We start from the raw sequence: 27,245 nt of genomic DNA on the forward strand, positions 1-27,245 counted from the left end.
TATGATTTTTTCAAAGTTTTTTTCAGGGCTGTGAATGTATTGTCAATGTTAAAAACAGAATTAAAATGTAGCTTTTTGCTATATAGAAAGTGTAGCTTTTAAAAGGTTCCTTAAAATTCAAAGATCCTCAATGAAGAACTTATGCACTTACATTTTTCCTCTAAGATGTTCTACCAGCATAGCAATCACGTGATTTAACATACTATTTGTAATGTTTACTGACATTTAATACCAGGAATTGATTTGGTGTGTTCTCCCTGTGTTTATAACAAAATAAATTTCCAGACTGACCCCTTCCCCCATAATCCAGTGGCACCTTCTAGCTTGTGAATACCATTCCCAACAAAGTCAGGTGTTATGTGCTTGGGATGAAGCCTGTGTACTTCTAACAGCAGGAGTTGCAGGGGCTTCACCAGGTAAAGCCATGTTGTTTAATTCAGTCTGATTTGTTGACGCAATCTGATTTTTAAAAATTGTTTCTTAAATTTTAGGGTTTTATTTCATATTTTTCATATCTTACCATATGCACTGCCCGTCACTTTGTTCAAAATTTTAAACAAAATAAAAATCTTAATAATTTTACATTTTCTAACTTAAAAGAATATTTCGATGCCTAGCAGAATTGGAATGATTAACTGTTAAGTTAGGAAGATTTTTTTGCAGAAAAGCTGTCAGGTTGAACCGTGTGAAACAGCTGATTTTTTGACCTGCAAAAGTGGCAGTTTCAAATGTTTCAACTTGTGTATACAGGAGTGAGTGGTGACTTTGTAATTATTTGGAATTAAAACTTACTAGGTTCTACACAGAACAATAAATTAGACAAACTAGTATTTGTTCATAAATCAGAAGTACGTATGTAATGGAAGTATACAGTGAAAAATATGAACAGCTTACAGGGTATAGAAAAACCTTCCTACTTTGTCCAGAGAGGACCGTGGTGGTACAACCAACTTACCAGCCAGATCCTCTGGCTCCTGTTCCAGTCCTATTGTATTAAACCATAGATATTAATATGTCCCCAAATAGTCACTTACATGATGATATTATTAGTATTGTTATTGTTATTATTTATAACATCCACTGGGGGGCATTGATGGTGGGTTTTATGTTCACATCCCCAACACACAGGGCCTGGCAAATAGAAGATGCATATTAAGTGTTTGTCGAATGAATGGATGGTGACAGTCTTTGGCAAAGCACTTTCCCATGCATTAGCCCATTTATTAATTGGAAGAATATATTGAATCATATCTTCATCATGGTTTTGAATCAGTATTTTGTTTTGATTTTTTTTTTAATTTATGGCTTCCACAAATAAGGAAATGCCTCATAACCACAGTAGGAATTTCTGAAACTTTAGTAAAAAAAAAAAAAGTCCAAGTATTGAAAACCTAAGTCTTGTCAGTCAGGTGGTTTTGGGTTTTTTTTTTGTCTTTTTTTTTTTTTTTTTTTTTAATGAAGGAAGATTGCTCTTGCTTCTGTAAATTCTGCATTGAAGTCTTACACAGTGGCTGAATTGGGAAGAGCAATGAGCTGCTAATTGCACTGAAATGTAATCTCATACCTGTATCCATGACCATAATTTTGGACCTGCCTGCTTTCTTCTCTATGGTCACGTAGATGAACAAAGGTCTCTGGTCCACAGAGGACCTCATTCAACATATTAGTATGTTTGTAAGTGTTCAGATGAGATGTTTGATTTCCCTACTGTTATGTATTTACAAATTTAGCTTAATACCCCTTGAACTGCAATCAAAGACTATTACTCTTCTGTACATTTTTCAGAATAATGTTAAGGTGGTTGTATTTGTTTTCTAGGACCAGCAACACAGTAGTCCTTTCCCATAAGAAGCACTTGCCGGTCACTCAGGTTGTGATGAGAGACACAGGGCGACCACATTCTGAAGTGGCTTATACACTGGGGCCTCTGCTCTGCTCGGGGGACAGTAAGTAGGGGCAAGAGGAACTGTCTTCATCCCTGCTAATACATGTCAATCTTTTAAGAGAAATCGAACTGCCTGGGTTCATTAAAAACACTGTCTATACTGATAATCTGTACTTCATTAGGAATGTATTAACTTTATAAAATAAGTGTATATTGTTAATGTAATTGAGAAAAAACATATTACCTCTGGATTCTGTAGAGGTATCTTTTATATGACATGTACATGAGACTGTGCTGCCAAGATTCATGGAATCATCTGAAATATCATGTCATTTGTTCAGCAAATATCTAATATGTACCTACTAAGTATAAGGCACTTTGCTGAATGCTGAGATGCCTGAAATTGGTAAGATAAGGAGAAAATGAGAGGACAGAACCCATCAAGTGTATCTAGTCATGAATGCCTTCGGACAATTCTGAATTTTTACACAGGAAGCCTCGATGCTCCTAACTCCACTTACCCCTCCAACTGCATCTTGTGTATCCTTCATGCCCCCAAAATAACTGAAATGAAATATATGAGTTCTGTCTTTAATTTTCATCCTTCTACTCTCTCTTGAATATCAGGCCTTCTCCTCCATCTCATCCATTGCTCCCCAGAAACTGCTTTTTCCAGGTCACCAGTGAGAACTCAACATTTCTAAATCCAATTCTTATTCCCTGATATCATCTGAGTTGACCTGTCAGCAACTTTGGATTCCTCCCATGATTCAAACTTCTTTAATTCACTTTCTTTCCGTGGTGGCCAGCATACCACAAAATTTTCCTACCCTCCTCTCCCCAACCTTCCTTCACCTCGCCAGCAGGATAACATTGGGGTTCCCCAGGGCTCTATCCTCCGCCCTGTCTCCTCTCTGCTCTCCATTGGTGATCTTCTCCCATCATCTCATGGCTTTAAATACGGCATGGGCATCAATGACCTCCACGCCTATACCTATACCCAGTCTTCCTGAACTCCCAACTCCTGCATCCAGCTGGCTATTCTGTACTTCTTCATTCCAGTTGGCATTTCAAACCCAACTTGTCAAAAAAATGAGAAAAGAAAAAGAAAGCATTTCCACACCAACCTTCCTCAAATCAAAGGATAGCAACTCCATTCTTCCTGTTGCTTCTTAGACTGAAAACATTACAGTCACTCATAACTTCTCTTTTCTATCATAACCCACATCTAATTCATCAGCAAATCTTATTGGCTGTAACTGCAAAAATGGATCCAGAATTTATCTCCATTACCACCTGTACCTGGATTGTTGCTGTGGCCCCATAACTGGCCTACCTGCTACTGTCTCTGCCCACTTAGCTGATACTCCACACAAGAGCCAGAGGGAATAAAATCAGGTCACATCAGTCCTGTGCCCCAAACTCTCTACTGGCACTCATCTCAGAGGAGAGGCCAAAGTACAATGTCCACCAAGGCCACAGTAGCCATGTTGCCCTCTGAGCCAGGCAGTACCACAGTGGGGCCTGTGGAACCACAACCCTCCCTGGGGCCCCATAGGAGGTGTTGCCATGTGAGGGAACCCTGGCATTTCTGAACCTTGCTATTGGGAAAAAAAAGAGGGTCCTATTTCAGATAATAAAAATACTGAGATGCAGATAGTCAAAATGTAGAAAGCCTATGAACGTGCCTTGACTTGATGATAGTATAATTAATTTTCTCGCTCATAACATAAATATGTAAACCACAGTTCTCTTTCTGGATAAGGTGAAGCAAGTACAACCCACCCCATCTCTCACTGAACTCACCCATGAAACCTGGACAGAATGCATGAAGCAGTTATCTCAGGACCCTGGAAAGCAAATAACAGCAGGGAAGAGAAAGCAAAATTCACCATTTATTTTTTCCTCCAGTATCTCTCAGCCGCTGGGTCCCAGATGGAGAGAGTCCCAGGAGAAGTCCTCTAGTCCTGGTTGGAGGAGGGGACAGGGAACTCCTAACTGTGAGAGAGCACAGTAGTCTCATTTCTCCCCTTCTCTCTGTTTTCTGTGGTTCCAGTTCCCAGGCAGCCCTATGGCAACAGTGGTAGAAGCTGCCTCAGAAACACACAAGAGCCAGAACTCCGAGGAAAGGCATCTTCTGCTCTGGACAGGGGAGCCCTGACTCTACGACAGTGGCAGACTCATGTTACTTTTGTTTTCTTTCTCTGTTCACCTATCACTAGGCAATGGACATGTGTACAGGTGCAGGAGTGAATAGGAAAGCACAGTAGAGCAGGCTGAATAGAGCCCTAGTTTTCTGGTTGTATGATTGAAAAGGGAGCTGCAGGGAACTAGAAAGTATCTGGAAGAGCACAGAGAGGGAAGAGTTCAAGAGAGTGAGGCCACAAGTTGTCTATGAAGTCCTGGGTTCACCTCAGAGCTACACATGCCTGGATCTGCTCCTAATTATAGACCAAAGTTGAGAACTGAAGAGGCTACCATCCAGGACTCAGACTGGCCACTGAGTGGTGCAAAAGTGAGGCAGAGCTGAATAGTACTGCAAAAGCTTTGAAAACTGGACTGCCATAGGAACCATGGACCACGCACGGAGGGCAGGTTGGAATGTGTGGCCAGATCCTAACCAGGACAGCTGCCTGCAAAATAAGAAAAATATCAACATGCACTTTGAATTTAAGCAAAGCCCAGAGTTTGTTAACATAATATTTTAAAGATCTAGGAAATAGTCCAAAATTACTTGGCATACAAAGAACCAGAAAAATCCAAGTTTGCATAAGCAAAGGTAATCAGTAGATACCAATGACACAGAGGTTAGAATTATCTGATAAAGACACTAAAACAGCTATTACACAAAAACTCTAACAAGTAATAATAAATGCTTTTGAAACAAATAGAAAAAGAGAAAGTTTCAGCAAAGAAATAGGATATATACAGGAGAGCTAAATGGAAACTTTAGAAATAAGAAGTACAGTAATGGAAATGAAAGATGCACTGGATGGGTTAAATAGCAGATTTGAGATGAAACAGTCAATGACACTGAGGATAGATAAATAGAAAGTATCCAATCTGAACAAGAGAAAGAAAAAAGGTTAAAAAAAAAATGAACAGGGCCTCAGGGACCTGTGGGTTAATAATAAAAGATATAACATTCATGTAATTGAATTTCCAGAAGAAGAGAGGAAAGAGTGCTGGTGCTGAAAAAATATTTGAAAAAGTAATGGCTGAAAACTTTTTAAGTTTGGCAAAAGAGAGACTTGAGAAGTTGAATGAACCTGAAACAGTATAAACTCAAAGAAATTCACATCTAGACATATCATAAACAAACTGATGTGAAAACTAAAGACAACGAGAAATTTTTTGAAATCAGCTAGAGAGAATAATGATGCATTGCCTATAGCGAAACACCAATTCAAATGACAGTAAGTTTCTCATCAGAAATATAGAGGTCAGAAGGAAGTGGCAAAACATTTCTCAAGTGCTGAAAGTAAAGAATTGTCAGTCCAGAATTCTATGTTAAGCAAAAATATACTTCAGGAATGAAGGTAAAATTTTTTTAAATTTCAAATGAAAGAAAACTGAAAGCATTCATCGCCTGAAGGCATCCTTTAAAAGAATTTCTAAAGGAAGTTTTTTAAGATAGAAAGGAAATGATATCAGAAGGAAATTTTGAACTTTGGGAATAAAAAAATCAACATTAGAAATGGTAAATACCTGGGTAAATTTAGTAGATTATTCTCACGGCAATAATGTAAGAAAGAAAATAAGTGCATACAGGCTGGAAAGCAAGAAAGAAAACTCTATTCACACGTATATACATACGATTGCCTACATAGAAAATCTTAAGGAATGTACCCCCCCCAGCAAAAACAAAAACACTACTAGGTCTTATAAGTGAGCTCAACAAGATCACAGGATACAAGGTCAACAGAAGACAAATCAGTCATATATTCTAGCAATGTATAAATGGAAACCAAAATTTACAAGACAAAGTCATTTTCAATAGCTCAAAAGAATATAATACTTAGGTATACATTTAACAAAAACATGTGTAAGATCTGTAACTCATCAAAAAGTGACTAAATACTGAAGAAAGGAATCAAAGAATCTAACTAAAGGGAGAGGTATACTGTGTTCATGGATTGGAAGACTCAATATAGGAAAGATGTCAGCTCTCCCCAAGTTGAAAACACACTTCACCAAAGAGGATATAAGAGTGGCAAATAAGCACATGAAAAGATGTTCAACATCATTACCTATTAGGGAAGGCAAATTAAAACCACAACGAGATACTACTACACACCAATTTGAATTGCTAAAATAAAAGAAATATACACTCACAATATCAAATGCTGGTGAAGATATGAAACAACTGTATCTCTTATACATTGCTAATGGGAATTAAAAATGGTACAGCCACTCTGGAAAACTGTTTGGCAGTATCTTATAAAGTTAAACATATACTTACCATATGACCCAGGGATTATACCCCTGGGAATTTACCCTAGAAAAATAAAACATATGTCCACAAAAAAACCTTTACACAAATGTTTATAGCAGTTCTTTGTGTAATTGACCAAATCTGGAAAGAACCCTAGTGTTCTTGAATGTGGACAAATAAACTGTGGCAGATCCATATGATGGAATATTACAGAGCAGTAGAAAGGAATAGATATTGACATGCAACAGCTCGAATGAATCTCAGAGGCTTTATGTGGAGTGAAAGAAGCTGATCTCAAAGGGTTGCATACTGCATGACTCGATTTATATGCTATTTGGAAAAGGCAAAACTATAGGGACAGAGACTAGTTCATGATTGCCAGGGCTTAAGGGTGGTTGGAGATTGTGACTATAAGGAAATAGCAAGAGGGAGGTTTTGGGGTGATGGAGCTGTCTTTTATTCTGATTTTAATGATGGCTATGCAAATCCACAAATGTATTAAAAGTTATGTAACTGTATGTCCCTAAAAAGTCAATTTTACTTGATAATTCAAAAAATAATATTGTTTTTAAAAAAACACGGGTCATTTCCAGAGTGGTTGTCCCTCCACTCAGGTGCAACCGTGTCCAGGTTCTTAATCCTCAAAAGAATCACTATTTGGACATTCATGTCATGGCTACATGTTCAGAAGAACCACAAAATGAAGGCTTTTAAAGATAGATAATGCAATGAATGGTAAAAATCCTAGAAATATAAAAAGTAATTGTTTGTTTTGTTTCATTGTTATTTTCACTGTCTTTTTTTTTCTTCTTGTAAACAGATTCATTTTGGAATTCAGCTTCCTTCAATACTGAGACTTCATACCTTCATTTCCCTACGTTCCGAGGAGAGCTTAGTGCTGATGTGTCTTTCTTTTTTAAGACCACAGCTTTTTCGGGGGTGTTTGTAGAGAACCTGGGGATCACAGACTTCATCAGGCTAGAGCTGCGAGGTGAGTTGCCCACCCTGGGCAAAGCCATGGGGTCCTCAGTTATTAACAATCACCTCGTTGGTAACATAATTTCTGATGTATTGCCATGCTTCCTTTGTCAGTTGTATTTCTTGATTAAATGCTAAAATTCTATGATTTTAAATATTTTTAATAGAAAGTAAAACAGTGATTCACGAGACATACAACAGTCTATTCAATTCCTTGTTGTCTTAATTCTATGTGCAATCAGGATATTAAACCAAACTGGTCAAATAACTGCTGACTAAATCACAAAATTATGTGATTTAATTGACTAGTCATATTGTTTTGTATGTAGGCAAAGCTTCATTTCTTACTATGTGAATTTCACATAGTGCTTTTAAAACTATATTAAGATTTAAACCACCTTTAAATAAACTCACTTATACCTATGAAGTCAGATAAAATGTTAGTTTTATTTCTATAAGTAAATATCTCTTGCTTAGGGCTTAGCAAGATGAATAGTAAACTCTAAGTAGAAGTATGTTAAAGTCAGCTTTGCTTTTTGCTTTTGCTTTTGCTTTTTTTTTTTACCAACTCAGTGACGTTTGTCTGCATCCATATCATGGTCTTCGTTCATAAGGAGCATGTCATGGTGCTTTATTCATGTCTACTCAAGACCAAATTTTCTCCCCTGTGAATGAACTTGACCAGCTTTCATATCTTTATTTCCAGCCCCTGCAGTAGTGACCTTTTCCTTTGATGTGGGGAATGGGCCTTGTGAGGTCACGGTGCAGTCCCCCATTCCTTTTAACGATGATAGATGGCACCATGTGAGGGCAGAACGGAACGTTAAAGAAGCATCCCTTCAAGTGGATCAGCTCCCTAGGGAGACCCAAACTGCCCCAGCTGATGGGCACGCCCGTTTGCAGCTCAACAGCCAGCTCTTCGTGGGTGAGTGCTGCTAGCGGCTTGTAACTGAGCTGTGCTGTGAGCGCAGAGGTGGACCGAGAGAAAATCACAGCTACAACAGTAGTGATAATAGCAATTGCCACAATGACTACTATCGGCCCTGGTGGGAGGCAGAGATATTGAATAAAAGCCTCTGAACTGAGAAGGAACTTTGGGACTGAAAATCGAAGCAGGCAACTCCATAAAGTGCAATTATGAAGTTTATTGTGGGTAACTTACATCCAGGGGACGATGAGCCAGAGACTTTCACAGCTGCACTTCGTGCCCTGGAAAAGCCTCCTGGGGGATTTAAAGGAGGCAAAACTAAAAATAGAATCTGACTACCACGTGAGAAGCACCCATGGTTAGGAATCGGGATTTTTTTCCTCCCCAAGGGGGTCTCATGACCACCTGCATCAGCAAAAGGCACTCTTCCAGTTTTCATATTAGATGAAGGCAAGGGTAAAGGTTGATAAGGAACTTATCTGGCTGGGATGCATTCCTTGTGAGTAAGCTAAAGCTCAGTCACCCAGAAAGAGGAGGGGGTGGGACTGCGGGCCTAAGATGGACCTGACAAAAGGGAGTCAGTGTGGTTCAGCCACACAGACACTATGTACCAAGAGCTCATTTAATATAAATATCTCTGCTATAGATTATTGTACCCAATTTGCAGATGAGATCATGGAGGCTCAGAGACATCAAGGGACTTAACCATAGAAACCCAACTGGAAGGAAAATCCAAACTCGTGTTGGACTGATTCCCAAGCTTGCACTCACTATCATAGACGATTTATGTTTGTTTCAATTACTTCTTATCCATACTATTTATAAAACAATTAGCATTTTTTATCCATTTCTCTCACTTCACTTCTCAGTTTAGTTAGAGAACCAGCCCCATAATTGGGACAAAATCCTCCAGAGTCCCCTCAGAAACAGGCCATAGGAGCCCAGGTAGGCTGAGGCAGCCTCATGTGGCTGGGCACAGCAGGACTTTCCCCAGCCCAGCACCTGGTTCCTCTCAGTCCTGCACCTGCTCTGCTGCTCTCTTACTACAAATGCCTTGTTTAGACCCAGAGCTGGCTCATCATTCTGCTGTCCATTCTTTAAAGATTAAAGCTCTGGGTAGTGGGAGTCTTCCCTCTAACTTACCTGCTTATTCTTTATTATTGTTTGTTTTTCCCAAAGGGAGAAACAAGTTTTGCTTCATTACTTTTTAGATAACTCTATTCTAATTTGGAAACTAAGCAGATTAATGAAGTAGCTCTCACTTGGTCTTTTCTCACATATTTTAAAGTAAATAAGGACACAGTCCAATGAAAAATTGATATAAATCACAAATTAGCACATAGTCTGCATTGCCAGGTGATACCTACTGCCGTGTCCAGGAACTAATGCTATTCAGTGAAGTTAAGTGTGTGTGTGTGTGTGTGTGTGTGTGTGTGTGTATACAACCCATGGCACCATAAAACAGCTTCAAGCACAGTTAGTTCTTACTGAGTGGAGGCTTCATTCTAAATTATCAAACTGCAAATCAAATAATTCTATTTTCTGATTTATAATCCTGAGGATTAATTAGCGGAATTTCTAGGAACAAAGTTTGGATGGAAATCTACCTAGAACTAGTGTTTCCACTATGGTAATGTTTCTAAAGCCTGAGGAGTTAGTTGAAAATTCAGATTTGGGGTACCTTCCCCAGGCCCACTGAATCAGAATCTTTTGGAATAAATCCAAAATCTGTTTTTAGCAAACACTCCAAGGGACTCCTGTGCTCCCATATTTATTATGAGAAATGATAGAAATATAGGGGGATATATATTATTTGGTTAATGTTATACCACTTGACCTCAGAGCCGCCAGGATGGAGTATGAAAGGCCTGAGGTCCTACATTTTGGTTTTACCCCTTCTGCCTTCTTTTTCTTTGTTCTCGCCTCAGTTCCTTTTCACAGCTTTATTAGTGAGAGCTCTTCTAAGTAAGAATTAGTATTTTATATATGTGTAATACATATGCTATACAAATATATAAACAAATTTGTAATATATTATATTAAATACATACACAAATTTATATATTACAAATTTATAATATATATTACATCGCAAAGATTTTCAACTATGTAACCTTTATTATGCATGTCATTGTTTGTAAATTTAAACTTTACAAGGGATCAGTGGTGTTTATTTTGTTCTTTAAGAAAGGAACAATGTAAAAAAAGTCTTTCTAAATATAACTTGAAGAAGTATTTTTAGAACAAATATTTACCAAGTTCAACTTAAAAAATATTTTCATTAATGATTTATTCAGTGCCATTTGATGATTCTTAACTTTTGACCACAGCCTATGTTTTCAGAATTATATTTGTTCATAAAACCTTGGACAGATGAATTTTTGTCGTATGGCCTCAGTTCAAAGTGGAGATGAAATCCCGAAGAAGACACCCAGGAACGTGTTTGCATTTGCAGTGTTTCCCTTGTAGGTGGAACAGCAAGCAGACAGAGAGGCTTCCTGGGATGCATTCGATCTCTAAGGTTGAACGGGCTGGCCCTGGATCTGGAAGAAAGAGCCACAATGACGCCAGGAGTGGAGCCAGGGTGTCCAGGACACTGTAGCAGCTACGGACACCTGTGTCGCAATGGAGGGAGGTGTAGAGAAAAATACAGAGGGATCGAGTGTGACTGCACCTTCTCTGCGTATGATGGGCCATTCTGCGAGAATGGTGAGTGTGACCGAGGAGCAGCTTACAGGGAAAGGATGGAACATTTGAACTCTGTGAAGACGTTTCTGGCATTTGACACTGTAAAGAAAAGATAAGGCAGTTCTCTGTAATTAGCTGAAATAGAATTGTTTCTGTCCCAAATGCCTCCATTTCACTTGGCAGGAGGTATGATTCTACTCTTTTGAAGGCCGTTGACTGCTTCTGTTGGATCTGATGTCATGCCCTCTGGATTTCTCAGAGGGTCATCAGTGCAACACTTTGAGGAGAGCAATAACCTTTTAACTGTATGTTTACACTGGACATTTAATTTTCTGTAAACCTAAGATGAAGCCTTTTGGAGGTAATAGTAAAATATTGTTACTCAGTTTTGGGTTACAGGAATATGGAAAGATTATCTTTTTATTTATACTTTATTGTTTTTCATCTTAAATTTTTACATTAAAAAACAGCAAAGCATACCATTATTATTTTCCCTTTTGAGATATTTAAGGATTAGAGATATCCTTTAAATATACAGAAATATACATAAAACAAGACACGTGCACTTACATATTGCTAATATAACTAAAAATGCATGTCATTCCAGAAATTTCTGCCTATTTTGGAGCTGGCTCCTCAGTGATTTACGATTTTCAACATTACAATGACAGCTTCAGTAAGAACTCCAGCTCCTTTGTGGCTTTATTTCATGAGGATCTGACATTGATGGGAGAAATGGCCACACTGAGCTTCCGGACCACAGGGATGCCCAGCTTACTGCTCTATGTGAGCTCCTTCTATGAGGAATACCTTTCAGTTATCCTCGCCCCGAATGGTGAGTATCTTTACCATACGAACAAGAAGACTGACTTAGGAGAAATCAGGACCATAAGGAGGGGGCCCTTTCAGTGCTAAACTACAAACAAGAAAGCACAAGTGCATCCCTGTGACACCTGTGTTATTAGGGTTGGTTTGTTTTCATTATAACCCCAAATGTTTCTCGCTAGCGTTACCATTTCAGTGATTAAATTCAGATGGCTTTTGGGCTTCCCTGGTGGCGCAGTGGTTGAGAGCCCGCCTGCCAATGCAGGGGACACGGGTTCGTGCCCCGGTCCAGGAAGATCCCACATGCCGTGGAGCGGCTGGGCCCGTGAGCCATGGCTGCTGAGCCTGCGCGTCCGGAGCCTGTGCTCCGTAATGGGAGAGGCCACAACAGTGACAGGCCCGCATACCGCAAAAAAAAAAAAAAAAATTAAGATGGCTTTCTTCTATAAATGTCTGATCATTTCATGTATCTGATGTTTAACTGTCTTCTTGTTATTGGTAAGGAGTCTTTCCTTCTGCATGTGAATAAATTAGTGTCACAGTTCATTTTGAAAGAAGATATTTTATGCATGGAAAATATTTCCGCCTTCTTGGAAGGGAAGTAAAGAAGTGCATTAAACCATATAGAAAGCCAATTTCCATGAGCATCAGATAAATATGATTGTTCTTTACCCATCAGTGTTTGGGAAGTCAGTTATGCCCTATCTGCATACAAAGAAAAGTGGGAAGACAGTTACCTAACCCATGGTCACCAGTAAGAGAACAGAACCAAGACTTTCCAAGTCAGAGAGCAAGATCGAGCTTTAACCTTTTCTCATGGAGAATAAAGGGAGAAACTTAACTTCTGGAAAAGACTTCTATGATCGCTGACTGATAAGATCTATTACAGGTGGTACCAGAGTTACCAGGTAGAGGGTGCATCTATGAAGGAGAGCAGTGTGTGGATTGGAAGATTTAGATATTGTAGCAAATCACTCACTTCTCTCTTTTTGCTGCTTCTTGATTATGGCAGAAACCTTAGAAAACATTTCTGGTTGTGCAAAAAAAAAAAAATATATATATATATATATATATATATATATGTGAATGTCAGTGATAAATTAAAATGCATTAACATAAGTCACATTAAAAGAAGTTATGCTTATAGAAACTGAATGTTAATATAATATTGCTTGAGGTTTTACCATTTAATAATATGAATACCACATGTATAATTAACTTCAAGCCTAGCTTGGCATTTTCATATGCTTAACTTAGACTTTTTCCTCTGGTTAAGGAAAATGGAAGAACTTGGAAAAAGACCATTTAGTCTTAACTTTTAAGACTGTGTAATTGAATTCTGAATTTGGCCCCAGAACATCACATAAATGATTACTAGTCCAGGAAAGGTGACTATTGCGCACTCAAGTAAATGCTCCATAGATTCAAGTTATATTAATTTTTTTTAAATGTGCCTTAGAACCTGCACTGGCTGTTTTTATAAAATTCTATTTCAGTTAAAAATGTCATTTTTCTCTTCTTTAGGAAGTTTGCAAATCAGGTATAAGCTAAACAGACACCGAGAACCTGATGTTTTTAACTTTGGTTTTAAAAACCTGGCTGATGGACAGCTTCACCAGGTGAAGATTAACAGAGAAGCAGCAGTGGTCTTTGTCGAGGTAAGATTGTACATTCAACAACAGCAATGGTAATCAAAATTGTGATGCTCAGAATGTATGACCTAAAGCAAAAATTTGATAATAAATCCTAGTAAAAGAAATGCATATCTGGCACTCTTCTTCCATAAGTCTTGCTAGGTCAATGTGTTTTGTTTTGTTTTGTTTTGCAATGTCTGTTTGTTTAGCAAGAGACTGTCAAAATTATTATTAATATTTGACCATTTAAAATACCAAGCTGTCCTCATTGGTTTTACTTTATTTGGTTGGGAAATATTGCCTAGTTTATCATAGTGACTACTGGAGATATTTCAGTGGGAACCTATTCCCATTGGGTTACAAAAGAACAAATGCTCCAGAAATTTAAACACAAGGGAAAAAGCAAGATCTTGCTTAAAGTGGGAATACATTTTGAAAAACATTGGAGTCTTTAAGTCACACATTGTCACTTGGTTTTGAAGAATAATCTTTTATACTGAATCTGTATGAATAATACATTTTTCTGCTCATGTTACAAATTTCCTCTAAATAAGTAAAAACTTTGAGGTTCAAAGTAGCTCTTGCATTTCTTTGTGGATTGTACCAATTATAGATACTTAAATCATAAAGACAAATGTAGGGGAATGGGATGGACAATGAGGTGGAGTTGAACTTGAGGTGTTACAAGAATTGTTTATAATACACTTTTCTCCTTTAACCTTTGTGATAGCAGGAACATATGGCTTATTTTTTAATCATTTTTCTTGGTCTTCCTTTGATTCCCATCCTCTTATCATCAAAATTGCTTGACATTTTGATGTCTATATCATGTGGAACATTTAATAGGTTAACCAGAATGCAAGGAGACAAGTCATCCTGTCTTCAGGGACAGAATTCAATGCTGTCAAATCCCTCACGTTGGGGACAATTTTAGGTAAGTGGAAGAAAGAGAGCCCCCTCCCCCCACCGCCCAGTGACTGGGATTGGAAGTGTTAGTTTGCAAACAGGGGAAGCATTCATCATGCTGAAAGAAGCTCCTTGATATATGCATGATTTCCCAGTGGGTGACCGTCAAGGTAGAAGCTTGTACTCTTGTCTGAGTGCGCATATAATCACACGTAAGTGCTGCTTGTGAGTTGAACAAGGGCGTTCCTTGAAAAATGCCTCCACACTTACCCTCTCACTTGGCAATCAAGCATAATGAAACTTTGCATTTTTCTAACAATTCAGGAAAGACAAAATCAAAGCAGATATAAGTTCACAAATTCTGTAGTAATCAGGGGTCAAATGCAGAAATCATTTTAATGATAAATCTAGAGTTATGTTTAAGAAGGAAGAGAAAAGGCTGCTTATTTTCTCTTAGCAAACAAGCTTTGGGCTGTGGTCTGGGCCCTGCCTTGCCTGTGAGCTGAGGGGAAATGTGTTCATTGCTCCCAGCTACTCTTGGAAAATCACAGCCTAAATATCCTACAGACATCCTTTATGGCTGCCAGTTATTCTCCATAAAAATGCCCAAGTAAAAGCATACTTTACTATTTAGACATCAAACTCTTGATGCTTTTTTTTTCCCCTTGTCACCAAGAATTACATTGAAATAAAAACAGATATAGAAAGTTATTTCTTTTATTTTTGATTATATATAAACTGTATGTTTTATTGCTATTTAAATGATATCTAGGGGAAATCCTCTTGTGGCATGTTTATTATTCCTCTTCTGGTACTTCATACTCATATGGCTATGTTTCGTCCTAAATAATTGATGGAAACTTATTAGGTGTTCAGCCATTTATACATTGATTCTTTGGGTCATTTCTTCCACCCCACAGATATATATTACATCACCAACTTGAGAATGTTAGAAAAGGCACATAAATGGATGTTCAAAATATGTCGAGAATCATAGTCACTATTAAATCTATCACGTCTTTCAAACAGATGATAGGCAATGAAATGATGACTTCTTATTTTTCAGACAGAGGAAATGTTATGAATGCTAGTGCTCTCCATGGGTGCTCTTGTAAATGGTAATAACAAAAGTGTAACATTTAGACGCTGCAGCCTAACTGTTAAAACAGCCCAACTGGGGCTTCCCTGGTGGCACAGTGGTTGAGAGTCTGCCTGCCGATGCAGGGGACACGGGTTCGTGCCCCAGTCCGGGAGGATTCCACATGCCGTGGAGCGGCTGGGCCCGTGAGCCATGGCCGCTGAGCCTGCGCGCCCTGAGCCTGTGCTCTGCAACAGGAGAGGCCACAAGAAGGAGAGGCCCGCGTACCGCAAAAAAAAAAAAAAAAAAAAAAAAAATCAGGTTGGACCCCTGCCTAACACCGTATTCCTTGGATTAGGCAACGGGTTTTTTAGAGAAGTTTTCTTAAAAGCCTTGGGTTAGATCATGGATTCTCAAAAGCACAAGCAGCAAAGAAAAATAAATTGGATCTCATCAAAATTAAAAACTTTTGTAATTCAAAGGACACTCTCAAGAAAGTGAAAAGACAACCCACAAAAATGAGAAAAAAATATTTGCCAGTCCTGTATCTGATAAACAGAATACATAAAGAATTCTTATAACTAAACAGTAAAAAGACATAACCCAATTTAAAAATGGCCAAAGGATCTGACTAGACGTTTCTTCAAAGAAGATATACAAATACGAACATGAAAAGATGTTCAAAATCATTTGTCACCAGGGAAATGCAAATCAAAACCACAAGATACCATTTCACAACCAATAGGATGGCTATGATCAAAAAGACAGACAGTAACAAGTGTCATAGAGGATATGGAGAAATTGGAACTCTTGTCCATTGCTGGTGAGAATGTAAAATTGTGCAGATGCTGTGGAAAAACAGTTTGGCAGTTCCTTAAAACGTTAAACATAGTTACCAGGTGACCCAGAAATTCCACTCCTAGGTATATACCCAAGAGAATTGAAAATATATATCCATACACAAAAGGTGTACACAAATTTTCAGAGCAGTATTATTAATAATAACCAAAAATTGGGAACAACCCAGTGTCTATCAACTAAGGACTAGATAAACAAAAGTGGTGTACAATGGAATATTAGCCATAAAAAGTAATGAAGTACTCATACATGGGACCACGTGGATGAACCTTGAAAACATTATGCTAAATGAAAGAAGATAAACACAAAAGACCACATAATGTATGATTTATTTTATATGAAATGTCCAGAATAGGCAAATTCATAGAAACAGAAAATAGTTTAGGTTTTCCAGGGGCTGGGAGGGAGGTTAGAGTGGGAAGTGACCACTAATGTGTACAGGGTTTCTTTCGGGGTGATAGATCCTGCAATTACATACTGGGAAAGGTTTTACAACTCTGTAAAAAAACCCCACTGAATTGTACACTTTAAAAGGGTGAATTTTATGGCATCTGAAATGAATCTCAAATATAAGGGAAAAAATCCATTAGAGATGTATTTCTTTTGCTAATGCCTTTTCTGCACATGTACCTGGGAGAGTTAGAACACTGAGTCATAATTGGACATTTATTCTCTAGTGTGAATGAGTTTATTCAAGAACAGGGTTTGATGGGAAATAGAGGGGGAGAACTGGAAAGGCCCAGGATTAAGGACCTCTGAGATGGAGTGAGGGCACATCAAGAGAAGGCTGGACAAGCCTAGTCACAATTTTAAAAAGAGCTGATGAGCTTAAAGCAGCAAACATGTAGATTCTGACATTATTTCCTTGTCATGTGAAAGGGTGGCAGAGACTGTTGAAATGTCATTATAGGGAGAGTTGGTATAATTTACTAGAGAATATTCCTCCAGGGCTTCCCAGGTGGCACAGTGGTTGAGAGTCCGCCTGCCGATGCATGGGACACGGGTTCGCACCCCAGTCCGGGAAGATCCCACATGCCGAGGAGCGGCTGGGCCCGTGAGCCATGGCCGCTGAGCCTGCGTGTCCGGAGCCTGTGCTCCACAACGCGAGAGGCCACAGCAGTGAGAGGCCCGCGTACCGCAAAAAAAAAAAAAAAAGAATATTCTTCCAGTAAATACCTGCTAGGAGTGCTTGTTAAAGTGCTTAGGGTCCCAAATCACCCCTGATTTCTTCCCAGGTATTGGTTGCAAGTGCCAGGGATAGTTTGGTGGGGTGGGGTGGGGTGGGGTGCAGGGGAGGGGGAATCATTCACTTCTTTCTGACTCTGAAAATCAGGTCCCTCCAACCCTGAATTGTTGGAAAGACAAGACTGAAAAAGTCTGTCTAGCATGATTTTCTAATTATGTCATTTATTTAGCTAGCATAAAGGAAGTTCACTCTGGTTTCATCAACTCCAAAATAAATAGCAGGTTGATATTTATATTCAGTCTAGCCAATTTCATTCACTAAAATGTTTTTAACATTCATCCATGTTGTTGCATGTAATAGTAGTTCACTTGCTCTCTTTGCTGGATAGTCTTTTATTGCATGAATATACCACAGTTTGTTTATTCTTATGTTGATGGGCAGCTGGATTGCTTCCAGTTTGGGACTGTTAATCTCCTGGATTAGCTTTATAGTTGTACCTCTTCGTATTTTTTTATCAGTTACTCTTAAGATTAATTATTCATCCTTGATTTATTATATACTACTTTGTACACTTCCCAAACTATGTAAAAACCTTATTTTTTCCCATTTTACTTCCTCTTCCACCCCTTTTGCCATGGTTGTCATGTATTTTACTTTTACATATTATTTTTTCCACAAGACATTATTATTGCTGTTGTTTTAAACAGTCGATATTCACTTCAGTTATCTACATATTTACCCTTTCTGATGCTCTTCATTGCTTCCTGCAATTCCATGGACAATTCACTTTGTTTCCTGATTCTTGTTTGTAGATGAGAGCCTCAGGGAATCTTGGAAATGCTCCTTTCACTGTTCCACTGTTTACTGCCAGTGCCTTTCAGAAACACGGCTCATTGTGGGTAGCAGAAAGCTCTTCACACACATTTTAATTCTTTGTTCCTTCCTTTTCCTTGTGAACCTTTTGTTAACATGCTTGTTCCTCACAAAACCAGAAATCATCTCGTGTGTTGGGATGCATGGCCTTGGCAATATATTTTAAAGGCAACACTACCCAATACCTGAGACAGTTGAGAATGTTTATGTCCTGAATTGTTGGAAATTTGATGGTGCTCTCAAGATTTCGTGCCATAGACTTTTTTTTTTTTTTTGCGGTACGCGGGCCTCTCACTGTTGTGGCCTCTCCCGTTGCGGAGCACAGGCTCCGGACGCGCAGGCTCAGAGGCCATGGCTCACGGGCCCAGCCGCTCCGCGGCATGTGGGATCTTCCTGGACTGGGGCACGAACCCGTGTCCCCTGCATCGGCAGGTGGACTCTCAACCACTGCGCCACCAGGGAAGCCCCAAATGTGTTTTTATTCAAAGTGATTTAAGGGGTTCTACTCAAAATTACAGTAGAAGTGAACTTTATCCTCAGCCCTTAGCTCCCTTTTTCCTAAACATGGCTTTTCGTCACGTCCACGCTCAAACCACTTTCCCGTCCCCTTCTTTCCTGGCATGAAACTGCACCTGATTTCCCCTTACTTTCTGTTGATGCCTGTGTTCTCAAGCTAGAGGTTTTTCAGACATTTTCATCCTGATGTGTAAATGTCTAATAATGCACAAAATATTCTCCTAAGGTTCCCCCACCTTTTTTTTCTCTTTACACTTTAAAGGGAAGAACATTTTTGAGCCAGAAGGAAGGAACTTAATGATGGAATTTCAGGAGTCAGCTAACAGGGAAGATAGACTTGCAGTCATTGTCTTTCTAAGCACAGTTCTATTGATTCGGATGCTGACTTTGTGTGGACCTGTTTCTGGGAATTGCAGCTTGGACCATAAGACTTGCCTCTACTCCCAATTCAACTTGCTTGTGCCCCTGAACGTAGGAACTATAGGGCCAGCCCAGCAGGCAAGTGGAAGCAAGAAAGTGTGAATGAGGGAGCTGGGGTAGGAGTTTGCCCTCTGGGCTGGAGGAGGAGTACATAGCAGAGTCTTAGGGTGGTGTGTGAAGACCGTGGATCCTGGGGAAAGTTTGCCTTGCAGAGAACTCAAGACTTCCAAAGGGAAGGACAACATTGCTCCACATTATGGTCCCCATCCTCTCTGCTCCTCCTGGAGCTGAGAAAGGGATGGATTATCGGGCCACATCCTTCCTACCATGGTGAGGGTGAGGGTGAGAGACCTCTTCCTATGCTTTATAAGAAGTCAGATAGTCTGAATTCAGGTCTGCTGCTGACTATAGGGCAGAGAAGCTGCACTGTCCACAGTGTCAGAACCTGTGTATCGTATAACATCCTTAACCACGGAGTCCCAATAATCAGTCCCAATAAATAAATAAGTAAATAATGATGCCACCACTAAGGGAATCTAAAAGCAAGAGTAGGGGTAGAGAACGAAGAAAAAATAACAAATAAAATTTCCTGCATCAAAATAGAGCTATTGGGGCTTCCCTGGTGGCGCAGTGGTTGAGAGTCCGCCTGCTGATGCAGGGGACACGGTTTCGTGCCCCTATCCAGGAAGATCCCACATGCCGTGGAGCGGCTGGGCCCATGAGCCATGGCCGTTGAGCCTGCGCGTCCGGAGCCTGTGCTCCGCAACGGGAGAGGCCACAACAGTGAGAGGCCCGTGTACCAAAAAAAAAAAAAAAAAATAGAGCTATTGAAGAAGACAGAAGACAACTAGGATGAAACTTGACACTCTAAGAGTTTTTAATAAAGTCACACACACAGACACAAGCACCAACTCTGTTAATTAAAATAAATATGATTTTTCAAAATTTCACTGGGTGATCTAAAGGAGAGAATCATCACTGGTTATCCTTAAATAGTGGCATGGAGTATCATGTAGATGAAATGTCTCAAGCCACAGCAAAAAGATTAAGATGTAGAAATTAGGAGGGAAAAATAAAGCAGATCTAAAATAAAGTTAGATCTAGAAAACCTAATATGAATAAATAGAGATCCAGAAAGAGAATTAGAAGCAAAGACAATACTTTTGTATTAAAAAAATTTCTCTGAGCTAAAGGAAAACCTGAGTTTCAGATTGAAAGGACTCACTGATTCTGATGAGAAAAGACACACATCTGGGGAAATTCTGGGAAAATCCGTGAATTACAAAACCATAGAGAAAAATCTTCCAGACTTTCTAGACAGAAGTTACTACAATGGAAAATAATGATATTGACATCAGCATCCAACTTCTCATTTGCAGCAATAGAATAAAAATGAGAGAATGTTATACTTATACTGCTAAGAAGAATGGTTGCAACTCATACATCTAATATATAATTTATCTGACAAGGTTAAAAAAAGATATTTTGGATAACAAGGAAAGATTGAGATTAAATACTAATCAAGCTTCCCATCTTAAGAAAATACTAGAGAATTACTCCAATCAAAAAATGAATCAAAACCATGACCTCAGGATGGAAAATTGACAGGAAACTGTGAGCACCAAACCTTTCAATGTATATTTATACCCACATGTACATGCATAACATAGTTACAGCTACATGATTAATGATAGGCTATCCAGGTACATATAAATCCACCCATACACATTCACACTCACAAATCCACATATATGTATAAATATTAAGTAGAGTCTTGAAATACAGGAAAATATAATGCAATATCATATGCTACTGATGTTTCTTTCCTTAGTAACAACACTATCTAAAGACATGAAGTTAGGTTATCTTTAAAAAATAAATTCCACAAAATTGGCTTAATTCATTATGATAAATGTCTGCCAAAGATTCCTTCTGTTACCCTTGCCTAGTAGTGCTCAGGTCAGACTTTGACCAGGAACAGGAAAGCTAGTGTTTGTCCAACAGCTAAAACTTTTATTTTACCTGTAATTTTTTTTTTTCAGATGTTAGCCTTGCAAAAGTCCTGTGTTACTATTGCAGTGTCTCCCATTTTATTTCTTCTTGACATTCTCTCAAGTATACATAAGCAAGGGTGCTTTTCTTTAAGAAATAGATAATATCTGAATGCAAAATTTAAAAAGTAAAGTCATATTTAAACTACGCTTTTAATTGATAATCCTTTAGTTGGGTTGTGCCTAGCTCATTTTACTTCAGTGTACTTAAGGAGCTACCTGAAATTCCACATGCATAAAGATCTTTGATGTCTCGTATAATCAACTTGGCCAAGGTAGCTATATGTGTCAGACAGATGTCTATTATGATTATAACAATGCAAATGCATGCCCCCAATTTTAGTTGTTTTTAGAGGTCTTTTCCATAGCAAACATTTACTTTTGCAACTTTAAAATCATGAACAGAATTTTGTAAGCCCAAGTAACTCCCAATACATTTGCTGAAATCTCAAAGTTAGGCCATTTTTCTTGAAGGTACAGCTCTTTTCCAAGCCAGAAGAAATAAGGATACAGAATATTTGGTTTTCAGGAATTATGGACTGAAATAGTGAGATGAAGTTTAATAGGAAAAATGGTGAGACCTGTAGTAAGATTCAGGAAATCCACCCCATGAGTTTGTATGGGAGGCAACACTTGACCTCTCCTCTCTTAGGGTCTATGGCTGGACCTGAGAATTAAATTGACATAAGACAGATTAACAGGGGAAAAGCATACAGATTTTTAAATGTACATGGGAGTCCCTACAGGAAAATGAAGACCCAAAAAGCAGATAGGCCCAAGTGTTTATATATGAGGTCGAACAGAGAGTGATAATTGTGAAAAAGTAACTAAAATGTATGAGGAGATGAAAGGAAGATAGGGGTTATTTTAACGAGGTTTGTATGTACAGATTTCTCTGGGCTGGTCTCCTCATCTCTGGTCATAAAAATGTATTTTTCCTCCTGGTACAAAAAGGGCAGCTTTCCCATAAGAGTTTTATCTCCTGCTTTCAGGAACAGAAAGCGGATGTCAGTGTCCTTGTACCTGCTGTTTTTCAAGAAAATAATCCTTATGCCAAAATGGCATATTTGGGGGTGGCATATTCTGCTATCCTTCAAATAGAAGCTTCAGGGTATGTTGTTTAACTTTAGCGACAATGAGGATGTGTTTAGTTACCGTGACATTCAGTAAAACTCAGTGGCATAAGATGTCAGCCAACTATGGATGTACATTTTTAGCTGGAGCCAATGCGAGTAATCTTTTATCACAAGGTCGGTCCTCTGAATTTCTCAGGTCACACCTTGAAAGTGACACATTTTTAAAAATTTCAATACCCAAACTGTCCACAGAAAGGTGGTAATGGGACTAAATTTATTCTTTGATTATAAAATGTATATTGCATGCATCCTATGTAACAGACATTAAGCTAAGTGCAGGGGGAGGCAAGAATAAAACACACTGCCCACCAAGGGCTTTCCACATGTTGCATGAGAGAGGGATGATCCAAGGAGAGTGACCTTCTGTAACTGATGCACCAGGCAAGGCTAGCTGGAAGTGTGGTTACACACCCCTGGCTTCAGAGTTCAAATGCCACTATTCAGAAGTCTATACATCGCTTAGCACAATGCACAGCCAATGGGAATCATTTGGTAAATTCTTGGTAGCTGTTTATGATTGTTCGAAAAAGAAGAGGCAACGAGCCTTTCTACACAAGGTGAAGTGAGAGGGAGTTTGACAGCAGATGCCAGAGTGGCCTCATACTGATGTGGTTTCCTCTGTGGGGGACATGGACGCTTCCCAGACTGACACATTTAAACTTGAAGTCTACAGCTAAGGGCCTTTGGTCAGATTTCGTGCCCACTGAGCAAGCGCACTGCGGGATGTAATCAAAACTGAAATGAACGAATTGATGTTCTCTCCTGTGTCCGTCGCTGCTCTTCTTCGGTCTTAATAACCAACTTCTGTCAGTTGGGGATGAGGGCGGGGATCAGGAGGGGGTTGATGGGGGCAAAAGCCTTGATTTATGGACCCGGGACAGAGACCACCTTTGTGAAGAAGGGGAAAGGAAGTGTGGTGCGGAGTTCCCAGGGCAGCACTTGCAGTTCCGGAAACGCCCTCTCGTGGGGCTCAGAACAGTCAGCCAGAATAAAGTGTTAATTGTGAGGGAACTGCAGAAGGGATTCCCAGAACGCTGCTGTCCCCCAACCCAGGAGACCTAGATTACTGGCCACAAATGCTGTTAAAAATATTTTGAAAAAATGTATTGGCGGAGGATTTCATTCGTCAGTGCCCCGTGACTGCATCCAAAGGAGCTTCACTTGACTCACACGGGGAGTGAGCACCCGCAGGGCATCAACCCAGGCGGCAGGTACCGACTCTGGCTTTTTCCTAAAAACGAAGGGCTCGGAGGGGAGTTCAGTTCATCACTGCTGCGCAGGCGCAGGCTATTTCTGCGTCCCCGCCAGTCGCTCCTGAGCCCTAACGGTGTGTCCCACTTCTTTGCCCGCAGGGCCTCCCGGCGCGGACCGCGACACGCTGCGGGCTGGCGCGCGCGGCTTCACCGGCTGCCTCTCGGCGGTGCGCTTCGGTCCCGCCGCCCCGCTGAAGGCGGCGCTGCGCCCGGGCGGGCCCGCCCGGGTCACTGTCCGCGGACACGTGGCCTCCGCGTCCCGCTGCGCGGAGCGGGCGGGGCCCGGAGCTCCAGCGCGGGAGGCGACCCGACCGCTCGCAGGCGGCGCAGGTGCGTGGCCCTCTGCCCGCGGTCACTTTGCGCCCGCGGTCTTCCACCCAGTCTTCATCCCAGAGGTTTCCAAAAGTCCTCTTTTCGTACACCTTCCCATTCCCTGGTCCTTCCAGTCTCGGTTCTTCGTTTCAAGTTCATTTCTGTCACTGCGTTGTCTGCTCTTCTGTCAAATGTTGTGGATTTCTCAAAAGTTCTCCCTTCCACTCTCCTTTGTCATTCTTTTTCTACTGTAGGTCGTTCTGGATCAACAGATGAGGGAGAGCCCTTAGTAAAGGCGAACAAAAGTGACTCCGCGGTCATCGGAGGTAACGAGGCCGCGAATGACCTCGTCCTTGGAGTTGTTGTCGCTGTTAGCAAAGTCCAAAAAATATCCGTGAGAATCCGTGCCGATTGTGAGGTCAATGGCAGTGGCAGGCCACATACGATTGCTCATGTTCTTGACGTGATTGTACCGAATTCAGCTCCTTTGGAGATACTTAGGAGAAGGAATCGATGGCTCCACTGAAACACTTTTTAAAGGATGGTTGCCAAACTACAGAATCATAAGAGGATTTTCATTTGAATATAGCCATTAGTATCTCTCAGGATATATACATATTTAAGATGCATTTACTTTTACTTCTTTGATTTAAAATAGCCATGGACCTCTCAGTCCCTTAGCCCAAAACATTTAAAAATAAGATTAAAAATAAAACATATACTGGGAGAAGCACCTAAACTATGCAAATTGTCATTTTCCTGAACATAAAGATATAAAACTGTGTCTGGCATCAAGCTTATCTTAGGATGGAGAGATAGATAGATAGATTAGATAGATAGATAGATAGATTAGATAAATAGATAGATAGATAGAGATATCCATCAAATAAATCCATTCATCTATATGTATATATGTATACATATATATATATTTCAAGAAGTAAAAGTAATCGCATCTTAAATATCTTCTAATATATCCTTTGAAGCAAAATTTATCCAGGTCTGACTTAAAAAATTAATATTCAATTCTCCCTCCTTATCATTCAAAGAACGTTTTAATTTGTTTAATTAGATTATTGGAATGTGAGTAATTTGCAAACTCTGCTTGGTGAGTAGAAGTAAACTGCTGTCCATTCCTTGCTACCTCAAAGCGAGGTAATTACTGCTAGAGCTGGGTGATAGGACTGGGGGTCCACTGTTCAGGCCGGATCAGATTGGATCTGTTCATTTCATCTGTATCCATTCAGACACCAGTTTTCTCCAGACAACTAGGAAAGTATTCAGACATTTTAAAGTGCTGACCATATCTATGTAAGAATTTTAACATTTCCATTTCTGTCTCAACTACTTTTATTTTTGTAATGAGTGAGGAATATGACCTCCATTTTATAGCTCCAAGAACAAATAAAAACCATAACTGTTATTTAGAGTGCATATCTAAAAGGAATAACTTTTGTGTTAAAATTTAAATTAAACCTTAATCCTAAATCATTCTAATTTATTTTTAATGAGAAGACTTCACTCTAATGCCAAAGCTAAGTGAAAATAAATCAACTTAAATGTGATTAACATTTACAAAGTAGGGATCCAAGTTCAAAATTTCACAAATTTTCATAGTTTGTTCCCTTGTACTAGCAAGACCAGAGATAATAGTCAAATTGATGATAGAACAAAGATGTGGTCCTTAGCGTTTTATTGCCCTTGCTGAATATCATTCCCCTGAGAAATCCTACTTGGTTCCTGATACGTGGGATGGGGAATGAGAGCACAGAAGGTCTTAGGGACAGAATGGCTGAGTTTACCAGGCCCTACAATTCACTTGAACCTGCGTTCCATCTGTGTGGTGGCCGGTTGCTGGGTGGTTTGTCAGTCACTGAGTATATAGACTTCCAGTGTATTGTTCCAAAAAGAATTATCAGACTTTTTTCTAATTGATCACAGACTGCACCCACGTGTGAAATATTTGATCTGTTTAAAGGATTATCCCAATAGTTGGATTTCTCCATGTTCTGCATTTTGCATCATTTTCTCCTCTTGTAAACAAAGGGAGTGTTATAGGAAAGGAGAATCAACCTAAACAATATTCAAACTGGGTAAGCCAGAGATCACAGAGGGTTTCTTGCCAAGGGATCCATATTGTAGATGGGCAGGTGGATGCATAGAGAAGGAGACAGATGTGTAGATAGACAGAGACACAGGCAGACATGAGCGTTTGTCAAAAACACCCTTACACTGGAGTTGCTGATAGGAAGGTTATGGAAGGCATCAGATGAATTACTCAAATTATCTCAATCTCTTCAGATAGGGGTAGAGATGGAAGTTTTCCTAGAATCCCACTAAACCTCATGAAACAAAAACAAGCTAGAGTTAGATGTGATCAATCACATACAGAAAACCCTGGATGTATAGGTGGGTCAGTGTAATGGTGAGAGTCATCATATAATCAAGTGGCTTGATCAACGTTATTGAGAGTTACTGGTCCCTGACACTAAAATTGGATATGATATAGCTCTTAAAGCAAGGTCCTATAGCTAAACATAAAAATAACTAAAGTAACTGTGTTGTTTGTTCCCAAGTGAGATGCAAAATATATTGAAAGTAATGAATATTCTACTTATGAATACTTAAGAATATTCACAAAATAATAAATATGCTACCTCCTCTCAGGTAAGAAGGGATCTGGGTTCCTGATAGCATGTGCCCAGGAATCTCTGTGACCAGTTATACCCAACCAAGGTTTGAGTTTGTTGGGCTCCATTACACGTGCTTATGTCTGTCCCAGAGTATAATGAAGAACCCTCATTTTGCAATACAAATTTTGATTTATACAACTAAGCAGTAACATATGTTTGCTTACATTTGTTAAATGGAGATATTAATGCCTGTGTCAATCATCTTAAAACTATATTCACTAGTGAATGCTTCTTTTTATCTATTTGTTTCAGAATGGATTCCTTCTTCACTAATGTGATATAGCTTGAGTAAACATTCATATGGCTTAGCTTGACAGTCTCACCCCTGGTGGTGCATTAAAATAATCTGAGGAGCTTTTAAAATAATGCTGATACCTAGGCCTCCCACCAAAAGATTCTGAGTTATTGTCTGCTATGCAGCCAAGGTTGAGAACCACTGGCAAACCTAATGTCTTCAATACATTTCCAACAAGAGAAATGTTTTCCTTTTACTTTCCAGATAACTGAATGTTATTAATATGTCTACAATTTTTTTTATAAAATGGTATATTAGTTATCTGTTGCTGCATGACAAATTACCACCTATTTAG

General features: G+C 39.4%; 1 protein-coding gene across 1 annotated transcript in view; it reads left to right on the top strand.

The window, feature by feature from the left end:
• Positions 1 to 27,245, top strand: part of LOC307055085 (contactin-associated protein-like 3) — a gene marked incomplete at both ends in the record, with an annotated part of 178,242 nt that overhangs the window by 149,843 nt on the left and 1,154 nt on the right. The window contains 9 exons of the mRNA XM_079707030.1: positions 1,819 to 1,946; positions 7,141 to 7,311; positions 8,005 to 8,223; positions 10,696 to 10,935; positions 11,522 to 11,749; positions 13,264 to 13,397; positions 14,220 to 14,307; positions 23,750 to 23,980; positions 24,217 to 24,288. Coding sequence (XP_079563156.1) covers positions 1,819 to 1,946; positions 7,141 to 7,311; positions 8,005 to 8,223; positions 10,696 to 10,935; positions 11,522 to 11,749; positions 13,264 to 13,397; positions 14,220 to 14,307; positions 23,750 to 23,980; positions 24,217 to 24,288 — 1,511 coding nt within the window. The remainder of the gene's footprint in view (positions 1 to 1,818; positions 1,947 to 7,140; positions 7,312 to 8,004; positions 8,224 to 10,695; positions 10,936 to 11,521; positions 11,750 to 13,263; positions 13,398 to 14,219; positions 14,308 to 23,749; positions 23,981 to 24,216; positions 24,289 to 27,245) is intronic.

Source organism: Hyperoodon ampullatus, assembly GCF_949752795.1.
Source record: "Hyperoodon ampullatus genome assembly, chromosome: 6".
NCBI classification, from domain to species: Eukaryota; Metazoa; Chordata; class Mammalia; order Artiodactyla; family Ziphiidae; genus Hyperoodon; species Hyperoodon ampullatus.